Source organism: Rhinopithecus bieti, unplaced genomic scaffold, assembly GCF_001698545.2.
Source record: "Rhinopithecus bieti isolate Rb0 unplaced genomic scaffold, ASM169854v2 scaffold_33891, whole genome shotgun sequence".
Lineage (NCBI taxonomy): Eukaryota > Metazoa > Chordata > Mammalia > Primates > Cercopithecidae > Rhinopithecus > Rhinopithecus bieti.
In genome coordinates, this window is record NW_016814426.1 from 460,317 (window position 1) to 470,335 (window position 10,019).

Sequence of the window (10,019 nt, forward strand, 5' to 3'; positions counted from 1 at the left end):
TAATATATAAAATGATATATATAAATAAATAGATGATATATATAAATGTATATGATATACAACATATATCATATACATATATATTTTTTGAGACAGAGTTGTCGCCCAGGCTGGAGTGCAGTGGCAAGTGAAGCTCACTGCAGCCAGATCCTTCCACCTTGCCCCCCTGAGTAGCTCGGACTACAGGCACACACCACCACACCTGGCTAAGAGATGGGGTCTCCCTTTGTTGCCCGGGCTGGTCTCGAACTCTGGGGCTCGAGTGACCTGCTTGCTTCGGTCTCCCAAAGTGCTGGGATTAAGCCTGAGCTTAAGGCTTGAGCCACTGTGCCCAGCCTTTTCATATGTTTAAGGGCTGTTTGTGTATGTTTTGGTTAACTGTTTGTTTTGTTTGTTCATTTGAGAATGGACCTATCCATCAGCTTTTATGTTTTTTAAAAATTACCAACATTCTTCCATTCTCTGTGACTCTACCTCTACTCGGGCAAAGCACTTGTATCTCCCTCTCCCCTGCAGGGCCTTAGGTCAGTCCACACACCTGCTACCTCCAGTTCCCAGAGAGCTTCGCCAGAGAAGTTGTTGGAGAGGAAGCGGCAGCCATACGTGCCCTCGTCAGAGGGGACGACGCTGTGAAGCTGCAGGATCACGCTGCCATAGGCGATGTAGTCCTTGACCAACTTGGTCCTATTCCGGAACGCCTCCATCTGCCTGCCAGGGAGCTCCTGCTGCTCCTGGTACAGGTGCACCACGTCTGAGGTGTGGCTCCGGAACCAGCGGATCTCCATGTGCTGGGCATCCAGCTGTGGCCATAGGTGGCACGGGAGCTCCACCTCCTCCCCGACGAGAGCCAGGATGGGATACTCAGGGCCTACCACCTTGACCTCTAGGATGACAAATCAGAACAAGCAAAAGCAACCCTCATCCAATTATAAAAAAGTTATCACACCCCTTTACAGCTGAGGAATCTACAGCAAGCCATGCAAACAAGAAAAGTGAGATCCTCTACAGGACAACTGGCCTGGATCCTTGAACAAGTAATTTTTTGAAAAAATGTGAGTGAACAATTAAACAAATACACAGGTGACATCACAACCAGATTTGTGGTGCTGAGCTGGTAACTGGTTTCATCCAATCAGGTACAAATGTTATTTTGGGGACAATTATGTAAATATGACCAAAGGATGAAGTGAAATGGAATCTTTGATCAAAAAAGCAAGTTTCAAAATAATCTGTACAATATTATCTTAAGTAAAAACATGTATTTGCATAAATATGCAGAGAAAAATATCTGAAAGGAGACACCAAATTGCTGATGGTGGTAATTTCTGCATGATGAGAATAGATATTTTCTTATTTTTGTTTGTCTGATTTTCCGAGTTTAAAAAATAATTCACATGTACAGGTTCTACAAAGGATATCAAAAATCATCTACGAGGGTTCCCTGCTCCACAGGTTTTCTTATCAAAAGGTCAACCAAATCCTTCCGTTGAGACTTATTTGTTGGGCTCTTTCGTTTGATCACCCTCCTCTTTGAAGACTTCTTTATGGGACCTCTCTGCTCCCTTTGGTCTGGTCTGGTCTGCAGTTCCCATGAGAGTCACTGTTCCTGCGCAGGTCTTCCACATGCACAGTTCCCTGCCACCCCACAGGCACTCCCTCTTCTCTCTGGCCTCTGTACCTCTCCTCTCCTTTCTTTCCAAGTTCAGCTGAAAGCATCCCAAAGCTCTCTTGTCATGGACCCCCCTGTCCCACACTTGGCCCACAGGAAATGGAGGGACCTTCCTTTGTTCACACTATTTGAGGCCCCTCATTGCCGGCTGGGTGAATATCCAATACCCTTCCGACAAGTTTCCCTCTCTAGGTTCTCTCCGGCTGTCCCTCCACACACCGATGTCTGGCTGTTTCCCTGGGCACACCCTGCCTCAGCTTATCCCCTACCTGTCATCTTCCTGGAGAATGTACATCCTGCAAGCCTCTGCTCAAACTATATTCCCTCTCTATGGCTCTCCTCAGCTTTCTGGGAACAAATCATTGCTCTTAGCTGTGCTCCCAAAGTCTTTGGACACAAATCTCTCTCCCTCTCTGTCTCTCTCTCTCTCTCCCCTCCCCCCCCTCTCTCTTTCTCTCAGCCATGGTCACATAAATGGACAGCCATTTATGCCACATCCACACCCCTCCCTTGACTACAGACTGCTGAAGACCTGGGCTATGCTGCAGTCACCCCAGAATTCCTGGTTTCCAGTCCAGGAAATTAGGAAATCACCTTTGAATTATTAGTTTACACCCTCTGTTGGCTACATCTTTCATGAGAGAAGCTTTGCAAGGGGTAAAGTTAAAAACGTGTATCAATGGGTTCAGCACAAACACAGGCCAATGAGTTTCCTGGCACCCTCTCGCTCGGCTGCCTGCTATGCCTGCGGATTTCGGAGTGCTGGGAAGTGTGCAAGAGGCAGTGGGAGCTGGAGAGACAGTGGAGGAACACTACAGGCTGGATAATGCTCAGGCGTAGTGTTTCTTTAACAACCAGGATGGAGGTCCTTTTTGTATTTTAGCATCTGGCACGCCCTGGTCTGTTCTAAGATCTTATCCCTGGGGAGCACCTGGCAGGAGGGGTGGCATTCATGTCCTGGCTGGCTGGGCTGCGGATCAGACACAATACCTGAGTTGGGCTCCCCAGGCTGAAGGAGGAGGAGGTGCATGAGGAAGACTAGACTGCTGGTCAGAGATACTGGCTTCAAGAAGTCCGGGGAGACTGGGAAATCCACCATCTCTCGTCAGCAGTGGGGGCCACCTGGAGAGGGACAAAGGGATGCTGGAGCGACGTGCAGAGGTGGGGGCAGCTGGAACTCACTCCATCAGACCTGAAGTCAGTTGTGACCTCAGTTATTTTTGTCTTGCTCTTAAATTCCTGACAAGCCTCAGTGCTTGACTTCTTTAGCCGGATGTGAGAGCTGCTTCTAATTTTTCCAGGGGACACTGTTAATGGCATCCCTGGCCTTGCTCAGGTTCACAGAGCTGTAAGGGGACAAGGCTGAAGGGTCCCAGAGGAAGCAGCTTCTGTGCTTATTGTTTAGAGACAGGAATAGAGTCACACAATGTGTGGGGGCTCAGTGCCCCCCCCCCCCCCCCCCCCCCCCCCGTTTCTGGGCTTAGCGACTTTGCTCGAACAAAGGGCAATCTCTGAAGATCTCAGATGCATTTTCATTCTCCCTGCCTCACCACCACCAACCCAACCTTCGTCCCAATTCCCTTTGGTCTGGAACATTGGGTCCACAACACAGAGGAACAAACACAGAGTTCTGCTCTCTCAGAAGTGGAGTGCATGCAGGTGGCTGCCTGCCAGCCCCAGCGTCATCCTGGGACACTTTCCTCCAGGCCTGGGACCTCGAGTTGTGCCTTCAGGAGGCCAGCTGGTAACTGTCTCTGTCGAGAGCATCTTGGGGGCCACAGTGATGGAGTCATCCCATCTAGCCACCCCTTCCTCATCTGTGACCCAGGAGGCCCAGACCCAGCCCAGGCGAGGGCTGCCCCCTCACTCTTGACGCTTTGCTCCCTTTGGCGCCACTAATGACTCAAGGCCAGAGAGTGTGTTGCAGCCAGTGAATCTGGAGATACACAAAACTCTCCATATTTCTCTTGCATTTAGTTGTGCAAGATTTTAGGCAGATTTTGTAATTGGCTGGACCTACATCTCTGCCTGAACCATGGAAGAAACCAGTGCCCACTCCCATGGGTTGCTGGGAGCTCTTGAAATCAAAGTCAGCACCCCCTTCCCCTCTGCCTTGCAAATGTCCACACACTGTCTTCATCCTGGGACTGCACCCCTTGTCTTTCACTGCATCACAGTGCCCTTGTTGGGGAAGGCCATGGTGGGCTCCTCTGTCCAGCCCTCTCTGTCTCCCCGTCTGCCCCCATGGCTTGGCTTTTCTTCTTACACCTTGGCATGGCAGGTGTTTCTGGTGTCCTGTGGCCGCAAGACATGGGCCACGCTGTCACCAACGCCACCAGCAGGTGTGAAGGAAGGACTTTCAAAGCTGCTGGGCCGTGCAGTGACCAAAGGATCACGGGGGTGTGCAGGGTGAGTTAATGAGGTGGTAGAGGCTTCCCAGGGACCCTTAGGCTGGGAGGGACCCGGGTAGGCAGGAATACAAGGGAAGAGGGGTGGCCCGTGAGGCTCATGGGCTGATGGCCCTGTCTCCTAGAGCTGAAATTGAGGGGACAAACAGAGGACAGGTTGGGACAGCTCCAGGTGTGTTTCAAGAAGGTCTCAAGGACAGGAGGTGGGGTCCCCCTGAGGCGGGGCCGTGTTGACAGCTCTCAGTTATTGGAATCCGATTCACACAATGACATGGGCAGAGGTCGTGGGCAAGGTCCAGGCTCTGGCTGGACAGTCCGGACTCTCACCCTCGGTGGCTACTGGTGGAAGCCTCTCTGTGACAGGTGGGGAAGCTGCAAGGAAGGGTTCTAGTAAAGGAGTCTACACTGGCTGTGCAGCTTCTCACCCTCTCTTCTGTTCCCTTCTCTTTTCCTTTATGCTTCAGTCTTTTCTTCTGGATTCTAGACACAGGTTAGAGCCCTATGACAGCAAAGCCAGGAGGGGCATGTCAGTGTCCAGCTAGTGCCTTCCAAAACCAAGCGGGGCTCAGAGTGTGTTTGTGCATCCATCTGGGTGGGCTGGGTTCTGGGGAATTAGTCGAGGTTGTGTTAGGTTGTGACACAGGTCCCCTCATAAGGTAGTAACCGGGCGTGAGACAGGTCCCATAGCTGGCCTCCTCGCAGAGGAACACTCGTTCCAATTTCCCTGGGCTGGGGGCAGGCTGCCACCTCCCGGGGACAGGGGATTGGGGCAGGATGTTCCAGAACCATGGAAGTGCTAGAGGGACCTCCGTTCTCTGTTGTGATACACCCGTGTGATTTCCATCATGGATGCTTCAGGGGAGGAGGATTGTAGACACACACACAGACACACACACACACACACACGTGCTCACGGTAATAAAAACGAACATGCATTGGGTACTTCCTATCTATCAGGCACTTATCTATACCTCAAGTATTATTAATATTTTTATTATTATCATTACTAATAGGTCCAAATTATAGCTAAGGAAACGGAGGCCGGGGAGCTGAGTGACTTGCTCTGACCCACAGTGGGTGAGAGGTGGAGGGGGTTCCATCCCCACTGTCCGGTTCCAGAGCCACGCTCTGTGCTTCTCGAATTCAGATTCGTCACCAGCTGTGTCGTGTGTCTGGGAACACCCTTCAGTCACTCCTATTACCCAAAACCATGACCGTCTGAGGAACCAGCTGGCCACAGACCAAACACTCACCCTAACCTGCCATCACACAGAGACACTGAAGAAGCGACCAGCTCACAGGGTGCCAGCCACAAAACCAACCAACCAACCAACTAATGAATAAAAACTTTAAAATCCCACTGCCAGATAAAACAACTTAAAACTGAGGTCTCCCTAAGACTTTGTCAAGAGCATCTTCTCAGCCAGGAGGGACATGCACCTGGTCCCTTTGCTCCCAACACTCAAGGGTATCATCTTGAAAGCCTTTAGTCAGAGAGAGATGGTCTGGCAAGTTCCTGAAGGAAAAAATCAGCGACTACTGAACAGCACCCTCCTCCCCGTTTGCTGCCCCGAGTCCGCCCTTTCTGACCTCACTCTCCAGTTAAGGATCGAGGATGCTCAATCCGTACTTGAAGTTCAAGTCCCCTCCTTGAAGGAAACACTTGCCACTGTCTGCTATTTTGATTACAGTGTAAATTGATTTCAGGTTCTGTTCCTGGTGAGGCGGTTTTGCCTGGGGAAGGAGTAAGGGACTGGACGCATGGGGAAGATCGAAACCCGGTGTGCGCAAGGACTGCCAAGGGATCCTCCAGCTGCAGCAGAGCTCTGCCGGCACGCACCTGCTCCTCGTCCTCCCAGGAGCCTCGGGCTGCTCCCTCCGGAAGGCACAGGGAGAAATAAGTGTCCTGAGAAATGTCACCACCTGCACCCAGCAAAAGCCCATTTCTTTCTTCTCCTTCTCTTTTCATTTTTTTCTTCTTGCTCTCTCACTGCCCCCAGCCCACCCCATTCCTGTTCTCTCCTGCACCTGTAATTCCTAAACAACCCTGACGTTATTTTGATTTCCGGTCCCTCAGTCTTGAGTCTGTCTTTAAAGATGAGTACTTTTTGCTTTGCTACTGTTTTTTTTTTTTAAGATAATTTATTGTTAAATGAAGAACTTTAAAGCAAAATGCAGTGGGACAGATGTCAAAGGCAAGTTGAAAACATAATTTCTGTCGAATAGTATTCTGGATTTCCTAAGATTAGGCACAAGAAAAGCTTCGAATGAAAGGTACTTACTCAAGCTAAGTCTTTTTAAAAGGTCTGTATTTGAAAGGAAAACAACTTTTAACTAAAAATATAAATCATTCTTATTACATGAAAACCGTAATTTAAGAGACTGAGAAAAAAACTTTTTAATTCACAAATAAACGGCATCTCCCTAATACACTTAGGAATGTTTGTTTTTAATCAGTGACTCTTAAAAATCACTGCTTCCACCTGACAAACTCACGCGAATCACTATGGATTGATGTCCTCTGATCCACCCTGAAGTGTCCCATTTTTCTCTACACATGTCCTTTTCTGCAACTTTCGGCAAAGCAAGATTGGAGAAAAAGAGCATTAGAAGGAACCTCAGCTGATTCCCTAGTGAATAACTTAACAAAATAAAACCTGCTTTTCCATTTGCATTACGCATTCACAATCTCTCACTCTTACTTACTATACTGGTGTATTTCAGATTCTGTCCACACATATAATTATTTGCCTGAACTTAACACCGTCTTCCTGACAAAAAGGTAAATCTCCCAAGGACATCTCCGAACCTGGCAGTGTCCAAAGGCCACGTCCTCCCACAGGACTCCCTTGCCTGCCATGCAGCTGTTGGTGTTGCCCTGAGCGGTCCCAGGGTCTCCATGGGGCAGAGTAAAACATTCCCCAACATAATTTTAAGACTACGTTTAACACTTACATGACCACATTAGGAAACCCGGGAGGAAAATCCATTTTTATTAATAAATGCCATGTCACTTGCTCTCCCAAACACAGGAGGCATTTTTTGCCCTGCATGTGTGTGAGGAGACTATGGGGTCCCAGAGCGGAAAACTTCTCCAGTAATAACGTATAGAAATTATCCCTGAAAGTATAGTCTTTGCTTTGCTGCTTCTGTAAGCTGTGGAACTGGTGAATTTTGCCTGTCTCCTATCCTCCACTCCCCCAGCTGCAAGTCCCCAGGGGTCAGTGGGGCCTTGGCCCTCTCCCACTGGCCTCCCTGGCACCCCTGCAATGCCCTTGCCCCCGGCAGACCCCAGCTAGTGCCCACTGCCTGCACTGGTTCGATTTCAACAGGTCCGCAAGAGGATTTCCACCCTCTTAGTCTCTACGGAAGATGGACTGCCCCAAGAAGGGAACTGCCATGAGGCTTGAACTCTTTTTCATCTGGTGAGGGGCAATGGGATGTATCAGGATCCTGCCTCCTGAGATGGGGCCTACGTAAACGGGCATGGACATCTCCTCATGGCCACACTCGGAACATCCCATGCTGCAGCCAAGCTCGGATAATAAAATGCTGCCACTAATTGTATGCCCTCCCAAAGCCTCCCACCTTCATTTTCTGATTGCCATTTCTGAAAAGTGGAGGTGTAGGCAGCTGTTGAGAACGAGCTACTTACCTGTCAGGTAGCAGCAAAACGTCTGCAATGGTAGATGAGTCCTGGTGATCTCACCTCTTCTGCAAAGGGTGATGATTGCTGTGAAGTGTCTTGGTCCTAGATGCTAAGATTCCATAGACGTGGACTGGCAGCTGAGCTCCAGAGGCCAGGGCATGTGAGAGAATTTTTATCCATCTTCCTCCCAAAGATATATGCTGTTTGCTCTGCCCTTTGCTATGAAAACCAAGGTGGATAGAACAAAACAAGGAAGTCATCACATCCTGTCTCTGAGAAAAATCTTGAATTCCCATATAAAATGTCTCTCCAGGGTCACAGAAGGAGGGGAAAGGTATCTGAGAGCTTTGTAGACAGTGACATCTGCAGAGGCTCAAAGTGGGGAGAAAAGGCTCCAGCTGGGTGCAGGGTCTTTGTGCCGGTGAAGCTGGGACTCCTGGGAGGCAGGGTGGCAGTCCCCGAACAGTGAAAGAGAGTAGACTGCAATCTCCACTAACTAAGCACGAGGAAGGGGCTGATGCCCAGTTTTTAACCCACCATAACCTTCTCCTCAGGGCAAGGTCAGTAAGGAGTAACTCCTGGGGGCATTGCTGTTAGTGCAGCCTGCAAAACCTGCTCACGTGCCGCTTGGAAATGCAGGGGGTGCTGGATTGGGATTTCTCTAGTGGAGCAGAGCTCAAAAAAGAAGCAGCAAGCACTACCCCACCCCAGCCCACCCCATCTTACTGTAGGCCATGGTGCGACTTGGGCATAAGTGGACTGAGGCACTAGCCACCCAGCTGCAGCCCACACTGACATCCCCTCCAGGGAACAGGCCAGAGCTGAGGCACGAGCAGCTCAAATGCATGCAGTATTGTGGTAAACTGAGGACCGGAGAGATGGATGTGAAAAACAGGAGGACTGTTTATTTTAGGTACACACCGGCTCAGTGGACTCACGTCCAAAAAGCTGAGCCCTAAACAAAGACAGAGTGGGGTATATGTAAGTGGACTTACAATAAACAAAACAACAACAGTTAATCATACGTCACATAATCTATAGCACAGCATAACTTGTGGCCTTGCGTAGCCAGTGGCCTTGTAGCTGCATTGAAAGAAAAACAAGAACTGACTAAATACAGACATTCGTAAAACACGATCACGCTGAAGAAGCCAGGGGAAAGAGGAACAGTAAAATAATTTGCCTTTCTTTTTCCTTCAACCTTGCTCTGGAAGTGGGGCAGGGGGTGTCTGGAGCCCATTCCTTTGGCCTTGGCTTTCTGGATAGCGTTATCTTATAACCGTCCTTGAAGTGAGCTTGCTAGGCAGAGGAAAACGTGTTCTTTTCTTTTTAACCCTTGCCTTGCCTGTTACTTTTCTTAGAGTGAATGAATGCATATGTATTTTTAATTTTTCTGCCTCAGCAGGACACCGCAGGGACTCCCAGAAGTGCCTGTGTTTGGAGAGGGGCCTGTGCAGGTGGCAGGGCTCTACATGGGAGGGAGACAGGAGCCAGTGAGCTACAGCCATGGACCTGGAGGTGACTGTCCGTGCTCAGACAGGCTGGCGAGACTGGGCACCCAGGCTTATTAATGTGGAAAGATGTCCCTAGGACACCAAAGGGGCTGAACAGTGAGCTCAAACAGTGGGTGCAGTTCCTCGGGCCAGGGGAGACAGAGGAGGGCTCAGGGACAAGGTATACTTAAAATGGATGCTGCATAAACAGTAGGATCAGGGAAGCAATGAGGCAGCCCGGGAGGACAGACATTCCTCCTGGGAGGTAGGAAAAGGCTAGGGGCTAGCCAGGCCAGTGTGTGGCTCACAAGTGGAAGGGAAGGCTGACAGAAATGGATGGGACCACATTGCAGAGGCCCTTGCATGCCACACAGGGGAGTGAAAGAGAAGGGAAATTGCACTTGTAGAGACGGGTTGCTCGAAAACGAGAACATGGCCTAAGCTTTTCGTTGCCCTTAGGTTGGGTTCCTCCATGCTGCCTGGGGAAAGGTGAGATTGTCACAGCAGAAATGCAAAGAGAGAGAGAAATGGGCCGAGTCCACTTCTGTGACTCCTAGACACAGCCCTGGTGGGATGCGGGAGGGGGACACCACCTGCCACCACCGCCTGCATATCAGGTGCATCATGCAGTAGGAAAGATGTAGACAGCAGCTGCGCCCTGCCAGCCACACCTCCCATTCCAAGACCCAGTAAATGCATAAAGGCTCAGATCCAAAAGGAAGGTAGGTGCTGAACCCCTGGCAGGCTACAGGTGCCACTGGAAAGAACGGACCCTCATCTGTCCTTGTGTGGGATCTTTG

General features: G+C 49.9%; 1 protein-coding gene across 4 annotated transcripts in view; it reads right to left on the minus strand.

Annotated features, from left to right (window-relative positions):
- The window catches only part of BTNL9 (butyrophilin like 9), a 22,463-nt gene extending 14,524 nt beyond the window's left edge, over window positions 1-7,939 (minus strand). For all 4 annotated transcript variants that reach the window (XM_017850259.1, XM_017850261.1, XM_017850260.1 and 1 more), the window contains exons 1-3: window positions 7,733-7,939; window positions 2,660-2,791; window positions 539-883 (exon numbers count right to left, since the gene is read on the minus strand). In XM_017850259.1, the coding sequence (XP_017705748.1) occupies window positions 539-883; window positions 2,660-2,768 (454 nt within the window). In that variant the 5' untranslated portion in view covers window positions 2,769-2,791; window positions 7,733-7,939. The remainder of the gene's footprint in view (window positions 1-538; window positions 884-2,659; window positions 2,792-7,732) is intronic.
- Between the last annotated feature and the right edge of the window lie 2,080 nt (window positions 7,940-10,019).